The following is a 27,742-nucleotide window of genomic DNA, read 5'->3' as shown; positions in this document are numbered from 1 at the left end:
TAACTATAAAGTAAGTGAAATTTTATTAATATCTGTAACTTATTCATTAATGTACACACTAAGTTAGTTACCACTCAACAATAAACAAGAGTACCATACAAGTACATTATCCGTCTTTGTTTATTAGTCCTCTATGCTGGCACCAGTGGAGCGTGGTTGACTATGGAGGTTACTGGCCAAGTGTCTCTATGCCACCTATAAGTAACCTTTCTGTTCAGAAAACATTACTGTCTTACCAAATTTACCATGACTCTGATCTCTGGTGACCAAAATCTATGTTTTATTCTTACTATAAGAACAAGTAATCTACAAAGTTGAGTCCAGGAACTTACTCTACAACAATTGTAATTGGTACAAAACCCATTTTTCTAGGAGTTACGTTGTCCATGACTTGTGACCTTTGACCAAATATGCCTCTTCCATAAGCTTTGATCAAGGTATATGGTCAGAGCTAAAGTTATGAAGAAATGTTTTTCTTCTTTCAGTCACAGTGATGACCTTGAAATTCGACCTCAAATTCAACAGACCTATTTCTTACCCTAATTGTAAGCAATCCCCAAACTTCACTGTCAATATATGAAATTTCTGTGCAGAAGGCATTTGAATTTTTCAACTTTGGTTTAAGTCTGTGATGTATAACTAATGTTAATGCATGGAAATCCCAAACCAATAGTTCTATTCCTTACCCTGAGTGCAAGCCATCCACAAAGTTTGGTCCAGATCTGTGTTTTATAATTAATATTACTGTGGGAGAACCATTTTTATTCTTTCAGTCAGTGAATGCAGAGGACTGTTAATGCATGGGTCTTGGGTTCTACCCACTCAGGCAAGCCCAGGCAGCTGCCTTGGTGTGTCTTTAGGAAAGGCACTTAGCTCCCACTTCCTTGGCATGATATTGCCAATAATGTTTAAAGTGCTATTGAACTTTCTTTTCCCAAATAAACAGGTTTCTTCCTTATCCCAACTGAAAGTCATTCACAAAGTTTGGTAAAGGTAGATGGTGTAAAGTTATTTTGCAGATATGAAAAAGGTTACAGGTGGTCTGATGGACAAGATCACAACAATAAATGCTCTGCTTTTTTGCAGATGTATAAAAAGTTATAACTACAAAAACAATTTGTGAAATATATTCAATGAATGCTATGCTATGACTACATATTATTTTCTGCATATATTAAAAAATAAAATGACACTGATGTCAACATCAAGCAAACTAAAAAAAAACTTTTTTACAAAAAAGGTAAAGTATGTATTAATACTATATTCAGTTTTTGGAAAGCAAAAAATAATTAATTCTCAGTCGAGTCTGAAAATTTTTTCAATAAAACTCATCTAAATGGACACTGTTGAGACAAAAAAATGTGTCCATTAAACAGAGATTGTCATTATAAAAAGGTTTGATCACCATAGTTTTAAAATGGTTTGTTGAAACCCAAAAGTGCTGCCACTCAACAGAGGAGGCCAGGTTAAAGAAGGGGGATAGTTTGAGGAACATTCATTCTCCTTCCATATTTGCAGCTAATGGAATGTTCAAATATTTACTTATTTTAACTCATTATAAAGAAATGCAGTAGAAAAAAATGTCAAGTGAATGGTACATCATAAACAAAATGACAGAATCAAAAAGGAAACTTGGGGAAAACAGTCATTTAGCAAACAGGTATGGCAGATGCTCTGTACCCGGTCCTTCTACCATATAAAAATTTACTCCATTAATTGAGTCAGATGTGAGAAAGACATGTAAAAATGAAGAAAATGTAATAAACTATATGAACCATATTTCTCACTGTATAAATTAATACCTTTTCTTTAAAAATCTACACTTGACTTATATTCCACTTTGATTAATACATTAACACTTAAAGAAAACTCCATCATGACTTATGCATATAAACGAAGTTGAGTATGACTTGTTGGATTTTAGTCAGAAAAACTAAGGTCCAAAGTTGCATGAAGATATCAGTATTATTACTCAACACAATGTACATTGAGCACATGTACACCAAAGTAAATCAATGTATATGTACATTTAAGTAAATCAATATATATCAAAATACATCAATATACATCAAGTACATATACATCAGAGTATATCAATGTTTGTGTATATACAAGTATAGCAATGTACATATATATACAAGTATATCAATATCTATATATATCAAAGTAACTCAATGTACATGTACATCAATATACATGCATATCAAAGTAAATCAATGTACATGTACTTCAAAGTAGATCAAAGTAAATCAAGTACATATATATATCACAGTAAATCAATCTACTTCAGAGAGTTTTATTCTTATTTATTTGTCTTGTTCTATACATTGATTTGTATGTGAATTAAAGAGTGGAAAATAAGAAAAACAGGTCAATCTGGCCTATATCCAACATCTGCTTAAAATCATAAAATGTACCATATTTGATTTGGGTTTCTGAACAAAATTAATTTTTGTTCAAGCATTCTGCATCAAAAATGCAAGCTCTATAAGGAAACATAAAAAAGAGAAAGAAAATAAAAGAATGACAAAAATATCTAGCAAAGTTTTCATGTTGATGCCATAATGTCTAGCACTTGCTGAGATTCAAAATAATTTAAATCATAATCTGTCAGTGTCATACAATTTTCACAAATTCAGGCACATCAAAATATCTGCAACATATCTGCACAAACAATCATTTAGAATGTCATATTATAAACGCTGGGTCAAAAAGAAGTATTTAAAAGATGCACCCTACTCACAAAATTTTTAAACATTATGTGTTCACTGCATTTTTTTAAACTGTAATGTGGGAAAAATTCCAACTATTTTATACAAATGTCGATAGCTAATTAAGATGTTAAAAAATGTATGAATTTGTTCATGGAACACATATGCCCCACCACAGTGCCTTGGAAACTAACCTAAATGCAAAACATCAAATGTGGGCCCACTGGATGGACAGGCAAGAATAACACAGCATGTTCTACCAATGGCATGTACTAAATAAAAAAAGTTATACAAACTGATCCTTTGATATGCATGCAACATTTTCTATTTTGGTAAAAATGCAAAGAAGTTTAATCTTTTTATGCATCCAACATTCAATAATAGTGTCTAGGAATTACTTTATCAATTTAATTTGTAAAAAACAGAATAGAATACTACAAGAGAGAGCTTTAAATAATTTTTCAGTTCTTTGAGAATCCAGAAAATCTTATGTCATGACAAATAATTTTACGGTATGATGCATATGAGATTCTGCTTAAGTTCCACCAAGTAAATACAACAATCACTTATAATAGGCTACACAATATATTTAAAACACAACTGTGCCCCAAGTAATCCCTGGTCTTTCACTTCAAAGCACCTCAGTGTAACAACATGATCAAGTAATACAGTGTGACATGAAAAACCATTACCGTACCTGTGTTATATCAGGGACCATGTTACTATACATGCCATCTAACTAGCCAGTGGGGATTGGGGATTTTTCAGACTTACTGGACAGGTTTTGTTGGGGGGTGGGGGGCACTGCATATAGCTTAATTAATTAACATATTGTAATGACTAAAATATTTATCTTTATTTTGCAACAATTCAAATGTAAGGTTACAATAGAGGATACTAACTGATACACTTAAATAAAACTGTTTGGGCCTTTACATAATGATAAACAGTGTAACAACAAACAAGCTTTGACTCAACCAATTCCAATATGACTCAACCAACTCTAATGTTTCTTGGATATTCATTTTATCTTGGTTGATACGGCAGCTTTATTGTTTTTAGCATTATTCATTTGTGTAAATGCTTATGTCAAAAAGAGATATTTAAATAGCAGATATCAAATCCAGATTTATGGGAAACGTTCTTTTCTTTTATCAGCAATTTCAACTGTGTTCCATACCATAATATGCAGTAACTTCCTGTGCAAACTGAACAGACATGCTTTCAATAGCAGTTACTGAGGGATCGACTGGACACAATCTGCAATAAATCTTGTTAAATTCGTGTTGATACTACACTAATGGCACTAATAATGTTCAAACAAGTTCGTAAATAGAAATATGTTTTCAATGATTTTCATGTCACACTGTATTACTTGACTGTGTGTGTTTGAATGAGGTGCTTTAAAGTGAAGGACAAGTGTAGTTAGGGCATAACTGGGGATTTAAAAAAACTATAATGACTGTAGAAATTCTACTCACAGTAAATAACATTTGCCTTTAAGCTACCCTTCCTTTTGCAGCAAAACAGTATTTGGAATAGTCTATAGGTATATCAAATTAAACTCTGACAGCAGCAAAACATAAGAGAGACTGGAAACAGTGGACCAGACGTAAATATGTTCATAGGTGTATGTAATTTGCTGCTGTAACAATATTTAAACCATATGTAAAAGTGTAAAAATGTATGTAGGCATATTTACCCATCTTAAATTAAACAGTGATTGATGTTGTAAAATTGAGTACCAACGTAGTTTATCCAAACTCTATTCAACTATGATTTCTGAATGCAACTGTCAACAAAAAATGTTGAGATGAAAATCATTGATTGCTATGGACTTTAACAATGGTGATAAACTGGGTTGAGAAAAGAGGACTTTGGGTCTAATCATAACATAAAACAGGGTAGTACAAATTTGTTTGAACATGTACAGTTTTCACTGTGACATCAAAACACATGACAATCAATCCTGTTTGTAGTGGATCACACAATTAGGTTGACTTTGTCCAAATATACCCACATACTTTTAGCATTGATTTTGTCATATGTATTTCTTGGAGTGTACATATAATGACCTTCCATGGAATATGGATGTATAAGAATCAAAATAAAGTGAACAGCCACATTTAAAAGAATGTGTAATCAAATTCTAAAAAATAACACCCATTGCTGAAGTAGTTGGCACTGAATAGCTAAATGGCCTGTACAATATATATTAGCTTATAAGACAAGTCCAACAGCAAACTGCACAGACCCAGATCTGTCTGTGTATTATGAGATGGCAGATCAGGGTATGTGCAGTTTGTTAGGAGTAATCAATAAAAGAAAATACATAGACCCTGATCTACAGGTGCATTATGCAAGGGAAGTTCTAGATATTTGATGTTTGCTGACTTATTACTGAGTATATATGGTACTTCAGCTTGATGCTGTCTTTAGCTCTGAATTAATTTTGCCTGACAGCTTGATGCTGTCTTTAGCTCTGAATTAATTTTGCCTGACAGCTTGATGCTGTCTTTAGCTCTGAATTAATTTTGCCTGACAGCTTGATGCTGTCTTTAGCTCTGAATTAATTTTGCCTGACAGCTTGATGCTGTCTTTAGATCTGAATTAATTTTGCCTGACAATATTGCATGATGTTTGCAATATCCTTTTATTATGATTGCAAACTGAACAAGTAATAGAAATTCTAAGTCATAACCATTTTCGGTTACTTGTTACTTCAAAGTTTACAAAAATAAAATCAACTTAAAATCAAACAATAAATGTATCTTTCTTTGTGCCAGTACTTATTTTTATCTCTTGATTGATTTGTCTGGTTTTACTTCACTGTTCTTTTTATGAATGTAAGCAGACAATATCTTTTGGGTTACCTTTCTCTAAGTAAACAAACAAAATATGAATGTTGATTCAACCAAAGCATCTTTAACAAGTAGATAATCCAACTGTCGCTTATTACATCATATTTTATGATACCAAGCATCATATTTTACTTATCGCACATCTCCTTTCATCAAACTCTCATCCTCAACAAAGTTGGTGACCCTATAAAATTACAACATAAAATAGTCAAGAAACTGTACATGTACGTCCTGTTTTTAATTAGTGTAGTTAGTTGAAAAAAAATACAAGCAAATTATAACCTGTTAACATCTCAGTGCATAATTTGTTATTTCAAAGAAAGTAAAAAAAGAGAAGATCACAGCAACTCTGACTGAGCATTTTATGACACTGGACGGAATGGACAGAAGAACTTTATTTACAGACGGTCAAAACCATCTTTTGAATTTGTGGTGGGGTTGTAGGGCTCCAAAAGGAACTTGTTAAGCTTCTCAAAGCCTGCTTTAATGCTGCTCTTGTCATTAGCTGAAGTGCCGTGGATTGCCCATGGTCTTTCACTGGTCTGTTTTTCCAGGTTAAGTAGTTTGGTGATCTGTGGTAGGAAATGAAGAAACAATATTATCTGATATAGTGCATTTCCATTAGCAAACAGTGTTAAACTCATTTCAACTAGTGCATAATGCTGTAGTAGATGAGGCTGTTGTTATTTATTTGTGAGATTTAATGAAAACAAGGCACACCCTGATCTGCTAGCACCTAACTCATGGTAGATCTGGGTCTGTATAAAGACAGATGCACATGATATTCAGTGGTCACTATAATTCACTTCAATATAAAACAGATTTGGATATACTGTGGGTATGTTGATGGATTCCATTCGATCACATGAATAAACTTAATAACAGACAACATATAACAAAACTGAAATTAATGACAAGAGACTTTAATTTGAACAGAGCCAGTTAAATAATACTAGTCATTATCAGGGTCTGAATCAGTACTGGCATGCGAGTCAGGGTCAGAACCAGGGCATAGTTGTACAACATCAGGTGGCTGCTTAGGCCAAGTCAGTCATTTTCAGAGTCTGAGTGAGTACTGGCAAGGAAGACATAATCAAAACCAGGGCATAGTTGTACAACATCAGGTGGCTGCTTAGGCCAAGTCAGTCATTTTCAGAGTCTGAGTGAGTACTGGCAAGGAAGACATAATCAAAACCAGGGCATAGTTGTACAACATCAGGTGGCTGCTTAGGCCAAGTCAGTCATTTTCAGAGTCTGAGTGAGTACTGGCAAGGAAGGCATAATCAAAACCAGGGCATAGTTGTACAACATCAGGTGGCTGCTTAGGCCAAGTCAGTCATTTTCAGAATCTGAGTGAGTACTGGAAAGAATGTCATGATCAAAACCAGGGCACAGTTGTATAACATCCGGTGGTTGCACAGGCCATCAGTCATTTTCAGTGTCTAAATAAATAGCTTTGCCATAACATTTACTTTTAAAAAATACTGTAAAACTAATGCCATGGATAATATGTAAATGAAAGGTAATCATCCGACATCAATGTATCAGTTACCAATTACTGAAACAAATAATTTCTCCATAATCCTTAATATGAAGGACTATTCCACTAAGGAAAGGGGAATACCTTTCATTTGTTTAGTGTGTGTGTGTGTGTGTGTGTGTATGTGTGTGTGTGTGTGTGTGTAATATTTCTTCTATGACATCTGTGAAATGTAAATAACTTTTTATTTCTGTTGCCTTTATAGAAAAAGGTGACCCCACCCCCAAAAGTTTGCTGGAACAGTGGTTACTAAAATGCTGTATAAAAACTAAATTTCAATTCATCTTTTTGCTTCTCAATAATAATTATTCTGTTTTAAAATGAAATATTACATCGAGAATTAAACTTGAAATAAAATGTAATATGCCCTTATGAACAAAATCCTAAATGGACAAAATCCTCAAAGCTATCAAAGTCAGGTACCAAGAATAAAAGTATTTGGTTCTAGTCGACTTGTACAAGGTAAAGTGATATGTAAACACTGTGCATGGTGGATGCACAAAATATAATTGATCCAGAACACACAGAGGCATACACACTAACACATATTTTGCAAGTGGACCATACCCTCATGAACATTCCAATCAACAGGTTGAAGACACAGACTGTTTTCTTAAAATCGAACTAGTGCTGTATTCTAAACTTATTTAATTTTTCTTTTATGTCTTCAAGATTATTTTGAGTCATGATTCAGTTCCTTTCTCGAGTTCAGCCAATGTGGGTATGTGAGAAAGTTTGCCGGTAGCTTCTCTTGGGTTGGTGGTTCTTTCTAACGTTTTCCCGGGTTCTTCCTCCACCATTAATACTGGCTGCCATGTATAGCCAATCGTGTGCTGAAAAATGGCGTTAAAACCCCACAACAACAACAACAGTTCCTTTCTAGCATTAAATTGGCCAGTAGGGAAGGGAGGTAAGTCTTACCGGTATCTCATTTGGTTGTTTTAATCCATTGAAAATTCAATATCTTTTTTAACTGTGCCTTGATCAGTAAAAATTACCATATATTCTTGCTTATAAGTTGAGTCCAACTGTAAACAATATATACCATGATCTACTGTTGCATAATTTACTGACAGATCATGATTTATATTTTCTGTTCTACTGATTACTCCTAACAAACTACATAAATATAGATCTGTTGGTGCATTATGCAACATTAAATCTGGGTCTGTCCTGGTATCCTCTTAATCCTAATGGTTACTCATTTAAACTAACCTCATCTGTAGACCTGGCACCCTCCTGATCCTGATGGTTACACAAGACCAGAAGAGGGAATCCTTCTAACTGTTCATTCTCCACTGCCTTCCTAAACTCCTCCTTTGTTGTATTCAACTCTTCCTCACTGCCAGCACTGTTCACGACAAAGATTATACCCTGAGTTCCAAGATAGTATCTATCCCAATATGGCCTAACATTATCACTACCTGTAAAATAAGGACATTTTGAAATAGTGTGCTTTCATTTACAGTAAGGATATCAATATGAAACACATCGAATCAAACACAGAGACACAAATCTCTTGCATATAAAAACAGTACATAATCACAAATAAATAGTACAGTTGTACACCACTGATTCTGCCTGCACTGATAATGCAAGGTGAGTTTTTAAGTAATAATAAAACAAAAAGATTTCAAATAAAATTATGTTCACCCTAGAATGGGACATTTCATCAAAAAAACTAAATTGTTTTTATTTTCTATGCATGATTTTAGAAGCTGGGACAATAACATACAAACAGATAATTGGTTATGGAATGTATTACCCCACCATCTGTGTGTGTGATTTGGATTTTTAACATAGCTTTAACAATTGTTCAGTCATATCACTACGATGTCTGCAGTGTGGCAGTTTATAGTGATGCCTAGCACTGGGGCATCATGCCGCAGACATGTAGCATGATGTCCCACACAGTCACATTATCCTGACAACAGGCCAACCAGTCCTAACACTAACCTCTTAATGCTGAGCACCAAGCAAGGCAGCTGCTAGCACAATTTTTATAAGTCATTGGTATGATCCGGCTGGGGTTGGAACCCGAGACCTCCCACATCTGAGGCAGATGCTCTAACTACTTAGGCCACCAGAGTGGTCTTATTAACCCAACATAAATAAACAGCCCACAGTATCCAATAGCAACCAAAATGCAGGAAATGAAATGATACAACAATGTAGTGCAATTTGTAGCCTTGTTGAGATATATGCTTCAAATAAAGGCCTTTTAAAACTTTAATTTGTTTACTCTATTATCATTACGATGGTTTTTTACTTTGCCTGTGTAATATTATACAAGAAATACAGGCTAAATATGGTGTATACTTGTACATGGGAAGTATATATTTTTCAGGGGCCAAAGATGGCCAAGTGGTCTAAAGCACTTGCCTTTACCAATCCCTACCATCTCATCTCTGCCCATGCAGGGTTGAGTCTCAGGCTCAGCTAATGTATGCATGTGAGAAAGCTTGCCAGTAGCTTCCTGTGAGTTGGTAGTTTTTTCTAAGCTTGCCAGTAGGTTCCTGTGGGTTGGTGGTTTTTTCTGTGGTTTTCCCCAAGTTCATCTTCCACTGTTATACTGGCTGCCATGTATAGCCTATCTTGTGCTGAAAAATGGCATTAAGCTCAAAACAATAATAACATACATTTTCCATTAAAAAGAAGCAAGACTTCCTACAAGTAGTGTATCAATAACACAGTGTACATGCAATACATATATTTTATTTATATCACATACAACAATACATACATTTCCAGTGGAGTTAAGATTGACAATAAATAAACTGTATTCACAGCAAGGTTAGCTCTTCACATCCCTGCTGCTTAGAGTTTACTAAAAATGTAGTCCTGCAGCTATTCCCAATCTTGTTACACTTTGTCAATTTACTTATTTTATTTTGCACCCATTTTCATTCATACCAAATAAAAAAAGAAGATGCTTGTGATTCAAGTGTGAAAGTTAGTTTTCAGAGACAAATACAGAGAAAAATTTCAAAATGTAAATATCTCAAGCTTTCTGAAGAACATCATGTGTAGATTAAAAATCCATGCGAGAATCAGACCTGGAGAATTTATTTTTGAGAAGTTTTCAATGACTATGAAAAAGTTACCAGGAATACATTGACTTGTGGAAACTAAACCAACTCCATATGCTACTTTGTTAATTGGGGGCCATGGATGGCCAAGTGGTCTAAAGTGCTTGTATTTACTGATCAATACCATCTCACCTCAAGTCCATGTGGTTTTGAGTCTCAAACTGAGCTAATACGGGTATTTGAGAAAATTTCCTAGTAGTTCACCATTGGGCACTGGTTCTTACTGGGATTTTCCCAAGTTCTTTCTGGACCAGTTATACTGGCTACCATGAACAGCCTACCATATGCTGAAAAAAAGCATTAAACCCACAACAAAGCAACATTACTTTGTTAACTACTTATTGTTGTTGATCCACCAAGTTTTATCCCATTTCATTCAACTTATTATTTTTGGACACATCTACGTTAAAAAAATTATAAATTTAAAAAGTTTAACATTTTATTCAGTTTTTGACACATTATATTCCCTCAGAAAAACTAAAGTTTTCTGTGTGTCCAAAACTCGAGTAGTTTTTCAACAAATTCAATGATATTTTCAAGGATAAAGCAATTTTGTTAAAATTACGGATATTCAAGGTAAACTCTCAGTATTAAGGACTTTTCATGGTTGTATGAAGCATGAAATATGTTCAGTAAAACTTTACTTGAAATAAATTCACAAAATTTACTGTTAATAACAATAATGAGTTTCAATGACCAAAATTAATGACTGTTACTTAACTAACAAAGAAGTGCATCTGACTGCATGGTCAATTAAAGAACAGATGACAGTTTGAGCATGTGTGTGTGATTTAGATTTTTAACATAGCTTTAACAATTTTTCAGTCATATCGCTACGATGTCTGCAGTGTGGCAGTTTATAGTGATGTCTAGCACTGGGGCATCATGCCGTAGACATGTAGCATGAGGTCCCACCCAGTCACATTATCCTGACACCAGGCTGACCAGTCCTAACACTAACCTCTTAATGCTGGGTGCCAAGCGAGGCAGCTGTTAGTACCATTTCTGTAAGTCTTTGGTATAACTTGGCCAGGGTTCAAACCCGCAACCTCCCGCATTTATGGCAGACGCTCTAACCACTAGGCCACCGGAACGGTCAGAGTTCATGCAATATACAATCACAAATTGTTTTTTAAATTTCAAATAAAGAAAGATATAGAAAATAGGGGTTTAATGAGCACAGAAGTGATGGTCTACTATTGAAACCACAATTATGAATTATATGCATATTCATACACAATGGGCAAATCAGAACAAAACAGCCACAGTATGTTGTATAAATTAATTAATACCAACTCTTCCAAAGCCATGTTATTTGTATTGCTAATATTGTACTGAAACCAGGATCTTACCTCCAAGCTCCTTTACATCTAAGAAGCAGTTGTCAAATATAAGTGCCTTGATGCTGAAACCTGCAATACAGAAAACATGTGATGAGATACATACATACTTATTTATATGAAGAGTCCAAATGCAAACTGCAGACCCAGATATTTTTAAATTTTAAATTTTATCATCAGGTTTTATTTATGGTTTTGGAATTAGTTTTATTTGAAATGAAACATGATCTGCAAATTTATAATCAACTTTGGTTTTCTTCTGGTTACCAATAATTTTACAAACACTCCAGACAACAAATGTTCAATTAGCCTACTTGATAGACTAACTACAATAAATATACTTTATTGTCATTAAATTCTAAAGCAAAATATTTCATATTAGGATATCAGCAACATAAAATTGCAGCAAAATTAGTTTGCTTGCCATAATCGTAGGATTTAAAGTAATTTAATAAGAACTGACCCCTAGACTGAGGATGCCATCTGAAATCAACTATAACACAACACAGATTTAAAGTAATCTGGAAAAATAACAAACTCCTGGGCTGATTGTGCCATCTGTCAATTAACTATAGCATAACATATTTAAACTAATTTGATAATAATTTACCCCTATGCCAAGGGTGCCATCTGTCAATAAACTACAGTATAACAGATTCCAAATTACAGCTAACCAATTTAATAACCAATGAGCTGTGAAGCATTGTATACCCGAGTGGAAGTTCCTTTAAGTTGTTCCACCTTGTTATTTGCATTCTTATGTCAGGTGTTTAGGCTCGAATAAACAGTAACACAAGAAAGATGAAAGTTGGATACGTGACCCTCGACTTGTAAATAGTTTTTAGTGAAGTAAGGAACTTCACAAGTTGGAACAATGTTCCATAGCTTGCCCAAGCCAGTAGGGAAAATACTAGTAGACAGAATTTACTATGCAATGTTAACAAGTTAAAGTCTTTATTAACTTCTACATTTTATACCAAATTTTAATGTAATCTGGACAATATACATTCATGTGTCTTGTTTCAGTAGCTGGGACTTTGTCAAAATGAAAAATACAAGTACTAACTATATATGCTGTTATGTACATCTTATTTAATTCATATTTATTTTAATTTTATTGTTTGTTTGTCAGCTTTAAAATATTATTTTTATTGTTCATGCTATTATAATATAATCTTGTTTATTTGATTTAGAAATATTTTCAGAAAATAGTTTGACCTTGACTGATTCATTAGTAAACACATAAAGCTGACCTAGTTCCTGACCTTAATTCAAAATTAGTAACAGCCACATGAACAAGTTTTTTTTACATTTATTTTTATTGTGGGAATAACAAGGCTGAGATCGAGGCTGTGTTGGATACGTGACCCTCGACTTGTAAAAAGTTTTTAGTGAAGTAAACAACTTTTTTTATTTTATTCTCAAGTAAAATGATTGGTTTTTATCAAGATCATACTGGGGCTATGTGATTTTTTATATATGATCATGTGATTCTCTAATTTGCAATTCAGGCATTTCCAAAATTGCGCATTACTGAGTTTTAATAGTGATGCTTAGAGAGAGAGAGAGAGAGAGAGAGAGAGAGAGAGAGAGAGAGAGAGAGAGAGAGAGATCTTAGTCTGGGCTTAAAATACTTGATGTCAAGGTGTTCTTTTTTGTGTCAGTTTGGAGTTATTTCAAATCATTTGGATTCAAAAGGATTAATTCTTTTTTCCTGGAAATATATGTGTGCTCATACAGAATTCTTGAACAAAGACTTTTTTTTCTTCTCATTTTTACAGTATTTTTCCAGGGAAATAAATTTGTTAAATTTATCAAAGCTTGTTGTTTTCAAAGCTTCTTGTGTTACTGTTTATTCGAGCCTAAACACATGACATAAGAATGCAAATAGCAAGGTGGAACAATTTCCATTTTTTCTTAAATCAGTTGATCTCTAAATGATGACTGCTATTCATTAAGTGTTGGATAGACAGATGTTAGATTAATGAGATTGTTGTCAGAGGCCTTCCTATCAGGGATTCTTTATTGATTAAGCTGTGGTCATGGCATACATACAATCCCTGCCATCCAACCCCATTATATGTTCTTGAAGTATGCAAGAAACTGACTAGCAAAATTTATTGAATGAACCTATGTATGGACAATGTGTGTGCATGTGTGTGCACACACATACACACTATTGTATTCTATGTGTGTGGCAGGATGTGAAAATATACACCTGGAAAAAATGTCTTCTCAAATAGTAAATCTAAGTACTTTTACCTATAGTTGGTTCAATGTTATCAGTACTCTCTCCACTAAGTTTGGCAAGTAGTGAGCTTTTCCCTGACTTTGACAATCCAATGCAAATAACTGTGTAGTTGGGTTTGACAGGAGGGGAACCACCACAACATATTCTTCGGAACAACTGAAATATTTTTTAAAAAACAATGTGACATCCTAAACAAAATAAATATAAACAAATTTCACATCAACCTCCCTACTCCATCCCATGGGCTGCAATCATGATATGAACCTTCAAAGCCACCTGCCCTTACTTTTATTAATTAATTACACTCTGTACTAATGTGGATGGATTTTAGGTTGTAAGGAGCACTGACTGACAGATATATTGTGGGATTGTCACACAGACTCAATGGCTGACACAGACCTGGGATCAGACCCACCTCTCCTTCCCCACACCCTTACCTCAATTGAGGACATATTTTCAAAGCTCATCATATAAAGATAAATAAAATTACAGCAAGGTACAGAAAAATGGACATATACATGTATACCATTGGAAGCTATGGTCCACAGCATAAGATCACAAATACATATAATGTTTGCATCAAGTGTATCAAGTACAATAAATGATAAAAAGTCTAAATGCATTTTCAAAACCAATAAAACATACACAGTTATTATTTTACCTCTTCTGCTGTAAATAGAAACATGATCTGGAAAATGTAAAAAATGTGACGTATAGCAAAGTCAGTCATTGTGTGAAAATTTCTGTTTGGGGGATTTGACTTTAAGGAATATGATTCAGGAAAGGATGAACCATTTGCAAATTGAACATAGCACAACAAAACTAAACTTAAGAACAGAGTTTGACTTTGTAAAGTGTGGCAGCATGGAGGAGTACATGTATCATATTTTTTAAACACATTGCAAAAACCCTATCAACATCAGTTATTCTGGAGAATACAACATCCATTGACATAGCAACACCACCCAATATGTTTGACAGTCCCTCACAGCAATGCAAATGAAGAAAGATCATTTTTTCTACTGAGAAAAATTCAGCAAGATCTTTACAGAAGTTTGAACAATAGTACCTAAAAGTCTCTAATGAGTTCAAAGATGATGCAAAAGGTGATGGTCTTGGGCAGTGCTAAATCTACCAACTATTTTTTGCTGATAAGTGTTGTTGTTGTTGTGGGTTTTAATGCCATATTTCAGCACATGATAGGCTATGCACGGCGGCCAGTATTAATGGTGGAGGAAGAACCCGGGAAAACCCCAGGAAGAACCACCAAACCACGAGAAGCTACTGGAAAGCTTTCTCACATACCCATGTTAGCTGAATCCTAGACTCGAAACTACGCAGACAGAGGTGAGATGGCAGTGATCCGTAACGGAAAGCGCTTTAGACCACTCAGCCACTCGGGGCCCCGCTGAAAAGTGTATTCAATGCTTCAAAGAAAACAGATATGATATTTTCTTTTTCTTTAAAAATCACATTTGTAAGTTTCCAGTAATCTTCTATACACTTATACACAAAAAATAACTTATTCTAAAGTTCATGATGTCACTTTTTGGGGTCATGTAGACTGATCTCCTTGGGATCTCAAAACACAGTTCTGAGTCTACAACCTGCACCCCCACCCCAACACTGTCTGGATATATTGGAGGTACAAGTACGTCTTTCTTTTCTTTAAAAATTTTTGCACATGTATAGAATATTGTATGCACCTGATGGTCACATGGGAAATAAACTAATACTAAAGTAAATGAGTTGTACCATCTGAAAATATATAAAAAATGTATTACTATTATTATTATTATTATTATTAATATAATAATACTGCATTATTATTCTTATATATTCCTAATTTAATCAAAATCAGATTAGAAATATGGCATCCAGAGTGGTAACAAGCTCAACCAATTAGATACAAGATCAACAAATTAATATAAATGTTTGAACTTGTCTAAGACATTGATGATATAAACATCTATTTCAAATGTAATTAAAATTAGATGAAAAAAATGGCCTCCGGAGGGGTAACAAGCAAATATTTACTGACGGACAATGGAACACGGTTACATGGTCATACCATAAACTCACCAGGCCTTCTTGCCAAGTGAGCTAACAGCCTCTAAAGCTAAATCTACAAGTGTTCTAAAACTCCATCAATAAAAAATACCCATGCACAATTAACTGTGATAAAAATAAAAGCAACTCAATCAAAAGGCCTTTTTTTCAACATGGCCTTTGATCAAGTATAACATTCAGCAGTGCAGAGGCAATCAAGTACAGGATAATGAACAAGTAAGACAGAATGACATTTGCAGCCATGCCACTACCCACCTCATGGATTCTTCCCTGCAATGTACTGTATATACTTGCTTATAAGACAAGTCCAATTGCAAATTGCACAGACCCAGATCTGCTGTTGCATAAAGTGCTGGCAGATCTAGGTCTGTGCAGTTTGTGAGGAGTAAACAGTAGTACAAACAACACAGACACTGATCTGCAGGCATAGTATGTTACAGCAGATCAGGATTTTTGTTGTTTGCAGTTTGACTTGACTTATAAGCAAGTATATATGCTATTTTAAAGATGGTACTATTGAAGCTTCTCCAATAATTCTTTTATAAAGAAAAGAAATCTTTCTGAGAAAGATATACACTGTAAAGTTTGGATATGTCAAGTACTTCTGTTTATTGTGGAACATCCACTGAATCTTGTCTTGTTTTCAGGTGACAATTTGTTGGGAAAGGATCAGCAATGTGTTGCAGTATGTAACATAATTACTGACTCACAAGGTGTGACATACGAATGCAAAGAGTCAGTGAATCAGCAGAAAGAAAGCATGACAAAGATTTCCTGAGAGAAATTAGACATCACAACCTGACTGGCAAAGAAGCACATCAGTATAACACATGCCACTGGAATCACACTTGAAAAAGCTGCAGACGCCAAAGATAAGACATACTATTGGGATTACACTTAAAAAAGCCATAGACACCAAAGATAACATGTAAAACAAATCATAATCCATGTTGGCAGTATTATATACACGTGGTCATGAATGTTACTTTTGATGTGGTAAATTAACCAACACTTGACAAATGTTTTTAATAAAAAAAAAACTGAGAAAAATGAAAATAAGGACAAATGATTAGTTGTATTTACTTTGAATCTTAACATAATAATTAATTAAACTACAGTGTATTAATTACATACTGGCAGTTGACTGAAGTAATGTAATGGAGTGTGACAGTAATGTCCATGTACAACACATGCCATAAGAAACCTACTATTGGTTTTGCTTATGACTGATTGTCATGAATGCATTTCTACTCTTGTTACTGAAAATAAATTAATATTTCTGCCTTAAATACCTTAAAATCATAATTCATTCAGAAAATATTATTTACTTTGTTTTCCTATTTTCATACATAAATTAAATCTGAGTGAATCTGTAGTGCAGATTTTTACCAACACTAATTATTTACATGCAGACATTGGTAGTGAGAGATTACTGATGTGTCAAATATTTTTTTTTAGAACACACTGATATGACTCAAACATATATATGACTGTGTTTTCATGTAATATATATAGAAAATCTAAATAAGTCACATAACATGTGAAACAGCACACACATAATATAACAATAATGTATGTGTGTGATTTGGATTTTTAACATAGCTTTAACAATTTTTCAGTCATATCACTATGATGTCTGCAGTGTGGCAGTTTATAGTGATGTCTAGCACTTGGGCATCATGCTGCAGACATGTAGCATGATGTCCCACCCAGTCACATTATCCTGACACCAAAGTCCTAACACTAATCTCTTAATGCTGAGCACCAAGCGAGGCAGCTGTTAGTACCATTTTTGTAAGTCTTTGGTATGACTCGGCTGGGGATCGAACCCAGGACATCCCGCATCTGAGGCGGACACTCTAACCACTAGGCCACTGGAGCGGTTATAACAATAATACAAACATATATAAACTCATGGAAGACTAAAGCAGTACATTACATAAATGTTACAAAAAGTCAGACCAGCAATAAAACAACATAATACCACAAAAGTAGATTTGTCAATATTATGGTACACACTATTCAGCCACTTCAGGTTAGAAGAATTCCCTAATATGGGTATTATACAAATTACTTCCCTTTCTGGCAAGGAATTGCTTGCCTCTGTAGCTACTTTTTTTTATTTTTTTAAAACAGTATACAGCTGAATAATCACTTGCATGAGTTTAAATAAACTGACTGTAAAGAAATAGTTTTCAATGAATGCATAAAAAACTGGTGGGAAAGATGCTTCATGACAGTTTGTGTTTGTGTTTTGTGGGTTTAATGCAATTTTTCACCACATGATAGACTATACATGGCGGCCAGTATATATGTGAAGAAAAAACCTGGGAAGAACCACCAACCCACAGGATGCTAATGGCAAGCTTTATCACATATCTACATTGGCAAAGCCAAGACTCAAACCCACATGGACAAAGGTGAGACGCAAGAGATTTGTAAAGAGCCAATCAATATTTTAAAAAAGAGAAGAAAAAAAAGTATATTGTCCCACCATGGATGAACCATGCAAGTTGTAAAAATTTATTTATAATAGAGTACTGAGGATCAAAATTTTGGGGTAGGGTACATACTGCAAATTAAAATTCTATTTTAGACTAAACAAAGAAATTATTTTTAAGTATTGAAACTTAAAATCTGATTTGAAAATTAAGCACATCACAAAAAAAAACCTCAATTCAAACTGTACAATTTTATTGATGTTTATTGTCTTGATTTATGTTGATTTAAAAGTACAACTTAATGGCTGATTTAAATGATTTGACCTATATGTGAAATGTTCCTGATAAAACTGAGTGAGAAGTTTCAATCTTTTCTGGTGTAAGAAAAACAAAAAACTAGCCCGAAACTAATTGCCACATATACATGGCATAACAAGCTTAAATTTACATCTCCAAGTGGCACATAGTGAGAGAAAGAGAGAGAGAGAGAGAGAGAGAGAGAGAGAGATGCAGAGTGGACGACATAGTTATTGACATAATGATGCTGGTAATTAATTTTCACAAATTCTTTACTTAGTTTGTTGAACAGGTAGGACTGAGACTCAATTGTTTCACTCAATCCTCTACTTTCAGCATTCCCACACTTTCAAGTTCATATTGTCCGATGCTTGATCTGTCCTCAGAAATGCTAAGAACTCATTCTGTGGCCATTATCGGATATTTTAAACTCTCAGATCGTATTACTTTTAGCTGCGAGCCAAATAAGATGCATTTTGCTTGGTCTGTGTTCAGATCAAGGTTACCTGTAAATTTTACAATTTTATACTCTGCTATTTGGAGTTATTTTTTTAAAACATGATTTTCACCAGTTTGTGGCACACCAAAGAACAAGAATAACAAAAATTACACTGCACTGAAGCATAAAGTTTTATAGTTTTCAATGATAAACATCAACCTCTTCTATGGAAAACTCTGGCCTTATCACTTTTTATCATACAGTCAAATATGTACGCATCAAGAGCAAGTTACTTATATGGAGACATAAACATTTAATGCACTAAATACTGATTATGTGGCCACTACAGGATATTTTGAATTCTCATATCTTTTTATTACCTGCTTCAAGCGAAATAAATAATGCATTCTGATTTACCTAAATGTAATGATAATTATTTGTCAGTGAGACAAAGGTTTCAGGTTTTTAGTTCTTTTGCAAGCTTGTGAAATGTTATCTGGATCCTGTGAAAACATGAGAGCACTGTCTTCTGCACAGAATAAAAGCTTTTAATATTTTTATTGTGACGGTGATAACTGGAAGGTAATTTTGTAGAATATTATTTGTTTCTTGAATTTTACAGACATTTACTTCTTACTGGTGCACAAAGTACAGAAACTTTCTTAGCTATTTAGCTATTTTTAGCTTAATATTATTTTTTTTTAATGCAGTTTATTCTGGTACATGCTTACATGTTACTATTCTACGAGGTAGTATGATAATAGTAGTTTGAGATTTCAGTTACTGATCTTGAAGCTACCATAAGACACCCCAATACAGTATGATTGGAGTGGAAATTCATGTGGGGAAAAAGGATTTAACCTAGAGTGGTAACCAAACACATCACTATTACTATACTACTCATGGTTCCAAATCCTGAAACATAGATTTATGCACACAAGAGTAACCATCATGAGCCTCACAAGTGAGGTTCTAATGAGACATCTCAATATATGCTGGCAAACTTTTACTCAGTTTTCACTGCCTGTAAATTAGTTACCTGTTTGCTTCCTCATCTGTGCGTGGACTCGCTGATGTTTTCCATTTTAACTCACACCAGTTCAAACTCAGCCAAACTAATAAGTTTATCCTCAATAGCCATAAAGTAACAGCTTGGTAACTGTACTGAAACTGATTTGTGTTGCCATGAGAAGTTCTGAATAAATATGTGTTCACGAATGCAACCACAGTGTAATTATTTTACCAGCATTACCTATAACACCAGTTCCTATCAGTATAACCATGACAGCCAATCCAACTGGCATGCCTATGATACTTGCTCTGGTTACAATTCCAGCATCATCAAGACCATCATGGTCATGGCAGTGATTCTGCAACTAGCATCTAAAAACCCACGTTTATATTTCATGAGTAAAACAGTTCTCTTTGTGATTTTATCTTGCAGCTGTTGTTCTGTCAAGATCATCAAGGGCAGGGCCTTAATTTATTGTGGACAAGAATTTGATGGCAGATGATGACGGAAGTGCTTCCTTCAAATCTTTGAGTGCATCATAAACAGAGCTGGTTGTCTGTTGATTGTGCAATCACATGCCAGTGATCCCACATTAACCATCTCATAATTAGATTCAACAACAGGCGTGTTTTCCCAGATCAAGCTGGGTCAATCATCAATGTGTAAAATGTGTTTGGAAACATCCCACTGTACTTGGGTAGTTGAGGTTTTGCCTGTGCTGAGAAGTCAATAATGTAAAAGCATCACTGATTTTCTTTTCTGTGATGCTTATAATGTTCAAATTGCTTCAGCATCAAATGTGGCACTGTGCTTGTAAATTCCTGCAATAGTTCTTAATTATTTTTGATAATAACTTCTGTGAATTTCCTCCATACTTGAGCTGCTCAGCTTCTGTTGCAATGTACATCATTTCATAATAGAAGTTGTATGTAGATGCAATTATTATGTTATAATACTGAAAGCATCTTTGTAATTAATTTGTTTCTTGGTCATCTTTGCTGTCTTAAGTGTCACTGCTGCCCTCAATGTCTAGATTTATTCATTCTTAAGTTGTGCTTATCAAATCAGATGCAGTATTTAAAATGATGGATTTTTCTTGAGGACATTATGTTTTGACAGTTTAGAAGATAATTAGGTTCAGTAGAATCTTGCATTTACAAAAAAAAACTGGAACAAGCTATGGGGACTAGTCTGTCATAGAATATATCCACATCCTATTACCATGACATCTACATATTTTTTGATTGCTCCGGTTGCCTAGGGGTTAGAGTGTCTGCCTTGGATGCAGGAGGTCACATTTTCAAACTCTGGCCAAGTCACACCAAAGACATAAAAATGGTATGAGCAGCTGCCTCGCTTGGTGCTCAGCATTTGGAGATTAGTGCTAGGACTGGTTGGCCTGGTGTCAGAATAATGTGACTGGGAGAGACATAATGCTACATGTCTGTGGCATGATGCCCCACTGCTAGACATCACTATAAAAACTGTCACACATGACTGAAAATGTTTTCAAACTTTGTTAAAAATCCAAATCACACACACACACATTTTTGTACTGTGATGTCAAAATGTATAACATTTAAATATTAAAACCTGCATGTAAACATAATGTCAAGAAATTGACATAGCAAATAATATTACAAATCTGAAGAATTCTATCCAGGGTAAACAAAATCTTAATTTCCTTTGCATGTGTAAATTTCCATTCACACTATATCCAAATTCAATCCCGTTTTATAATTTTCAATCATAAAATCCTGAGCACAATATCCGCAAATCATCTGCTTCACAATTTAAACAATGCAAGCAGAATCGGTGACATAAATGGCACTCTTCAATAAAATTTTTATCTTACTTATGGGGGAGCATCAGGGGTGTATGGTCAAACTTTTGTTGCAGAGTGAGTTCTGAGATCAGTAGTTATAGCAAGTTAATGAACACCATCATCCCTTGAGATTCAAAAAAGGTATTTTGAAAACATGGGACACATAATTAAAGTTTGTGGGAGTGTGGGGTTAACTATAATTATGCTGTGTAATATAATAATAATATAATATAAAATAAGTATCATATATCCTAACTGCTTAATGGATTTACTGCAACTCAGTTTCAATTTGGGATTTGATGTTCAAATTTTGTTATTAAATGTATTGGTTTTACAAAATATTTCCCATTTTTTTAAAATGACTTTAAAAATGACTTTGATACCCCTGCTAATGAAGGTCACTGTATTTTTCAAATGCCACAGTATTAGTAAGTTCTTGTTGGAATGGCTCCCGTTACAGGTCACCTCTGAATATAATACACTTTGTCTCATTGATCAGAAAGTAAAATTAATTAGTGACAAATGCACATGTTGATTATTTATGTGGCAAAATGAAAATGAAAAAGTAAGTATTGTGAAACATATTTTGGTGTAGTAACGTAGAAATAGGTCACACCCGCTTATGCATTTATTGTTACAGAGGTGAAAGAAAAAATTACCCATGCAAGAATCAGACCTGTCTGCTTCTGTAATGGATCAATGACTAAATTTACATTCCATCAAGGAAGGAGGGTCATACTAACTTTGCCAAAGAGAAAATATGATATAACCGATTACTGTTAAAAGTAGTACTACAATGTTGCACTAACAATATAAATATCAAATGAGGCACCTTACACTGTAGGACTAATTTAAAGTGGAAGTAGCTTTACATTAAAAATCTTAAGAGTTTGCCCTATCTCCTGTGTTACTCTCAATTAATCTGTTTTAATGGATCTCATAACCACAGGAAACTTTAGTGGTTCATGATGCAATTTTTCAAATATAGCAGAACCCTCAATCTTTTAGATAAATATTCTTGTTGGTGACAACACTTAATATACCCATGGTAAAACACAGGGGCTCGTATCGTTGCTTACAATAAGTTGTAGTTATTGTATAGTACATGACAGGTACATTGTAAGCAACGATACGAGCCCCTGTGTGGTAAAACACAACCTTATCTATCTGTAATCTTATAATCATACCGAATAAATGCCAATTCTTATAACGGCCCACATTAATTGGATGTTCTCACACATTTTGATTATTGTTCACTATTTGTGATCCTGGAAAATTAGAAAACTTCTATTTTTACTTTGACATTTGCTAAGCTACATGTCTGTGCAAATTCCTGCGTTGTGTTATACGTCATTCGCTTTGTGCTTCGTAGACAGAGTGATGAATACTCACATAGATGACTTTGGAAAGAAATTCACGGGGTGAGACCAGTCCATAGGTACACACAAATTCGTGACATCAAACTGCTATGGCGGAAGCTGCGGTAGACAAGTCTGGATCCGAGAGATTTTACTGCCACCAGTGTTCGCAGGAGATAAGACCAAACTTACCAGTATAGTTTAATTACAGATTACTAGTGTATATAGCAATTCTGAGAGTTTCAGTGTGTTACCTCTTCGACTTAACCTAAAACAATCCATCTTGTGTTGCACATTTACCAATTTAAACTGGTTATTTTTCTTCGCACATGTAAAGTTACAAGGTTCACAAATATTAGCTTTCCCAAACGCTTACAAGCGTTGCAGTATTTAACTAATGGTTTAGTTTGGAAAATAAGAAATTTTAAATAGTTGAGTAAAAAGCTGACAGGAGATGCGGGTTAGGTAATATATCTTAAGATTCATCATACTACGAGGATTATTACAGCAATATATTGTATGTTGTATATGACGTCTGATGTACACAGCAGAAACTCTCTCTCAGTTTTGAAGTACTAAAACATTTACTTTACCTTTTCAGAAATATACTCCATTCATTTGATTTAAAGCAGTAATTTTAGCGCTACGTCTTTTTACTGTTTTGACGCACTTTCACCTTTTAAAAGATACTTCTTTCATAGTGATACCTCTCATTACTTTCGAAACCTAAGTTATCTTAGCATATTATGGTAAGAAATGACATTGACATTATTCCCTCATACTCCTCTTAATGAGCTTTCATCCAGCCGACCCCTTGTCGTCAACGTCTCGTACGTCACCCATTTTGACGCACCTCACAGAAGCCAATTTTTCCTGTGACACTATTGTACACATGCTCCAGAGACACTAATATATTGCAGCATCAACAATACATATAAATCTCAAGTTTATTGGAAAAAAGACACTAATAGAAATTTAGAATTCCTAAAGTTTTTCTTAATATTTTTTCATAATCTTCATTTTGGAACAGATTTTGTTGCAAAAGCTACAATAATCCATTTGGGGAAAATCATGTTTGTATCATGATAAATAAGTTTACTTATGATTAAATTTAGTGTACACTTGTATTCCAATACCTAATTGGTATTGTTAATGTACTGAACCTCAATATTTGAATGCACTATTTTTTAATCTTTAAAACTGGTTTGCATCCATCTATGTCTCTAACAGTGCAGATAATAAGAGATAGAATGCATCTGTTACAAGAGATGGTTTTATTTTCATTTATTTTAATTATTATCACTATCAGATCAACTTATAAAAATTAATTGGTCAGAATAAGCTAAAAATGGAGATTCTATTTAAGGCTGATTGAAAGTTTACTATGAAGGTAGAAAATCCTTCTAGAATCTTTTTAATTAAGAAATAATAAACAGCATTTAGTTAGGAAATATGTCATAAAATTATATTTTATGTAACTTTCCACAAATTGTAATAAGAAAATGAAGCACCTCAGAATATCAACTATCATATAAATCTGATGCACTTTATCACCTGTGAGAAATGTGGCTAACAGATGTTGAGTAGCAGACTGGATGCTTGTTATGGCAGGAAATCGATTTACCTGGTCAGAATAGCTGATATGGATTTTTCTGAGTACTTACTGATAGGAAGAAAGTGAATTAGTGAAATGGTGTTTTTAATGGTATGTATTTTTGTTTTATTTCACAAGTGATAAATATTCAGATTTTAGACAAACATTTCTGTTAGCTTGACTCGATCTTGATCAGTTTCAACAAGACTTGTTCTCTGAGAACTGAGTTTATGACACTGCATCAAAATAGGGGCAGCGTCAAATTAGGGTGTAAGATGAGTCAATGTACAGGAATGGTCCTGGCTTTTAAAAAGTTGTCACCAAAAAAATCGCCAACCTTGATATTTTGTTGCCAATTTTCAAAAAATGTCACCAGAACAAGTAGTGAATATTTTTCGAAGTCTATTAATGTAATAGGCAATGAAAATTGAAAAAGATGGGATAGTTATTACTTTATTGACAACAAGCAATACAGCCATAATATTAGAAAATGAATCATTACATGAATGTTTTGCACTACTTCCATGGTCTTTTTATCCCACATCAGTTACTGCTTAGGTATGACTGTTGTCACCTGAAATAAATACATTATCAAATGTAAAATATCTACTTTCCTGATATCTGCAATGTAAGATAACTAATGTATAATGCGACCGTCAATTTCATGGCATTCAGGAATTAAATCCCCCCCCCCTTTATGGCTAGCTTCACAAAATACATCTCCGTCAACCAAGAGTTCATAAATTTATTTTTGCGATACTTTACATGCTTTGCTTGTAGTGAATTGCTTCCTAAATCCCAAGAATGATCACTGAATGCTGTAGATTTTTTGGCATTAATGTACTGCATATATAAGCATTAATTACTATCATTAAAATAAAAAAAAGGCATGCAGAAACGAAGAGCATGTCTGCCCCCCCAAAAAACTAATTTGGAATAAAAGTGTTATCAAGTAAGCAGTGTTATATGAACATACGAGTTAACAATAAGGAAATAAGGTGGAATATAAAATGTTGGAAATAGTTATCAAATGTATGGTAGATAGAGACCACATTTGAACTGTAATCATAAATTCACACCCATTTTGCACATTGTTAGTTACAACAAAAAAGGTCATTGTTTATTTGCCAATCAATTGCTAGTTCTTTCACTCGCTATAGAACAGGTGATTTCTTTGACACGTCAAAGAGGCTTGAATGTAACCTTTAGCTGTTGTGCAGTTTGGGCACAGCTGACCAGAATATGAAATTGGGGCATGTTGGGAGGGGGTAATAACGCACTCCACAGGGAGAAATGGTGAATGGCAGAGAACTTGCCCCATGGAGAACTCGCCCTGGGAGAACTCATCCCATGTGTCAGGAGAAGTCGCCCCATGGTGGTCGGAGAAGTTGACCCACTTTGCGTGGAGAAGTCACCCCAAGGATTATATATAGTAATTTTGAGATGTTGCCACATGGTTAAGGCTTTATTTATTGTTGTTTTTCTTCAACTTAATAACTTATTAAATTTATAAAATTTGCAATTTTTGAACTTTTCCATTTGATCAACTCCGCTTCTGTACTTAACTAAAAATAAGTGTTATCTGTCCATTTTGCTCTGCCCTTCAAATCATTAGATGCATTTTAATAATGTTTGTAGAGATAGTGTTATCAATATTTTTTATTACATTTACATCTAAAAATGAAACATGCGTACTAGATGCAGTATAAGTGAATTTAATCGTCGGGTGAAAATGATTTAGGCGATCAGTAATTTTTTTCAGTTCTTCAGTTGAATGCTTCCAGATCATAAATATGTCATCTAAAAATCTGAACCAAAGAGATGGATTAAACTTTTCATTTTGAATAAAATCCTTTTCTAATTCACCCATGAAAGGGAAGAGTATATATGAGCCATATTAATACCCATTATCTGTATGTAATTTGTATTATTAAATTGAAAATAATTATTTTCCAAGATAAGTTTTTATTATTTTACAAATATCTTCGTTAGATAGTGTGCTATTATTAGGATTGTTATCAAGAAAATATTTGCATGCTTCAATACCATCTGCATGCGGAATGTTGGTATAAGGTGATGTTAAATCTAATGATACCAGGATTGAAATTATCAGATAGATGTGGAATAGACTTCAACTTTTTAATGAAAGTAGTTGTATCTTTAATGTATGAAGGAAGTGATTTCATTAAAGGTTGTAAAACACTATCAATAAATTTGGATAGGTTTTCAGTATATGAATTACAACCTGATATAATGGGTCGTCCTGGAAAATTTAAAGGTAAATTATGGTCAGGATTTGTACGAGTTTTGGGTAATATGTAGAATTGAGGTGTACGTATGTTAAGAGGGAAAGTATCAAATTCCTCACATACGGAATTATTATTTTTAGCGATCTCATTAATGCATGTTGAATTTTTTTATTTAATTTCTAATTGACGTTCAACTTCTTTAACATAATCATCTTGATTCATAATAATAATAGTGTTTGACTTATCATCCTTTTTAATCACTATACTGTCGTCATTCATTGGATTATATACAGACTTAATTTCGTCCTTAGAAATATTACTGTGATATTGCTTTTTATGATTACCAGTTAATATCTCTTTTGTAATTGTGTATATATAAAAATATAAATATGAATCACGTAAAAGATGACTTAATTCTGTTATAAATGGTTATTTGGGTGACAAGTTTTGGGATGACTTCTCCAACCACTCTGGGGCAACTTCTCCAGATACGTGGGGGCGAGTTCTCCGCATACCAGAAACGGCATGTCCTTTGAGAATTTTACATGTATTGGACCCGAAAAATTGGTGAATATTTAGGGAAAATGATGCTTAAATATGCCGCAAAAAACTTCCCGATGGTAGATCTCAATCTGCGTGTATTTGGATTCAATCTCCCAACTGGT

General features: G+C 34.0%; 2 protein-coding genes across 3 annotated transcripts in view; one reads left to right on the top strand and one right to left on the bottom strand.

Annotated features, from left to right (window-relative positions):
• Nucleotides 1-23,238, bottom strand: LOC149801992 (ADP-ribosylation factor-like protein 15). Of its 2 annotated transcripts, XR_016420768.1 has the most exons (6): nucleotides 23,064-23,238; nucleotides 13,804-13,948; nucleotides 11,554-11,613; nucleotides 8,328-8,536; nucleotides 5,332-6,144; nucleotides 1-5,167 (listed from the first exon to the last, which is right to left on the bottom strand). XR_016420768.1 is itself a non-coding variant. In XM_089956386.1 (5 exons), exons 1-5 carry the CDS (start codon nucleotides 23,115-23,117, stop codon nucleotides 5,971-5,973), a joined length of 642 nt encoding a protein of 213 aa, XP_089812512.1. In that variant the 5' UTR covers nucleotides 23,118-23,238; the 3' UTR covers nucleotides 1-5,970. The 2 variants fall into 2 exon arrangements, 1 of the variants encoding a protein (XP_089812512.1); XM_089956386.1 differs by having other exon boundaries at nucleotides 1-6,144.
• Nucleotides 23,239-23,279: 41 nt separating this feature from the next.
• LOC149801991 (E3 ubiquitin-protein ligase RNF115-like) overlaps nucleotides 23,280-27,742 on the top strand; it is a 37,355-nt gene continuing 32,892 nt past the window's right edge. The window contains exon 1 of the mRNA XM_089956387.1: nucleotides 23,280-23,428. Within this exon, the coding sequence (XP_089812513.1) occupies nucleotides 23,345-23,428 (84 nt within the window). The 5' untranslated portion in view covers nucleotides 23,280-23,344. The remainder of the gene's footprint in view (nucleotides 23,429-27,742) is intronic.

The sequence above is a fragment of the Sinohyriopsis cumingii genome, chromosome 4 (genome assembly GCF_028554795.1).
Source record: "Sinohyriopsis cumingii isolate HCF-2022 chromosome 4, ASM2855479v2, whole genome shotgun sequence".
Taxonomy (NCBI): domain Eukaryota; kingdom Metazoa; phylum Mollusca; class Bivalvia; order Unionida; family Unionidae; genus Sinohyriopsis; species Sinohyriopsis cumingii.
Note: the sequence above shows the minus strand (reverse complement) of the source record. Positions and strands in the feature narration are given on the sequence as shown.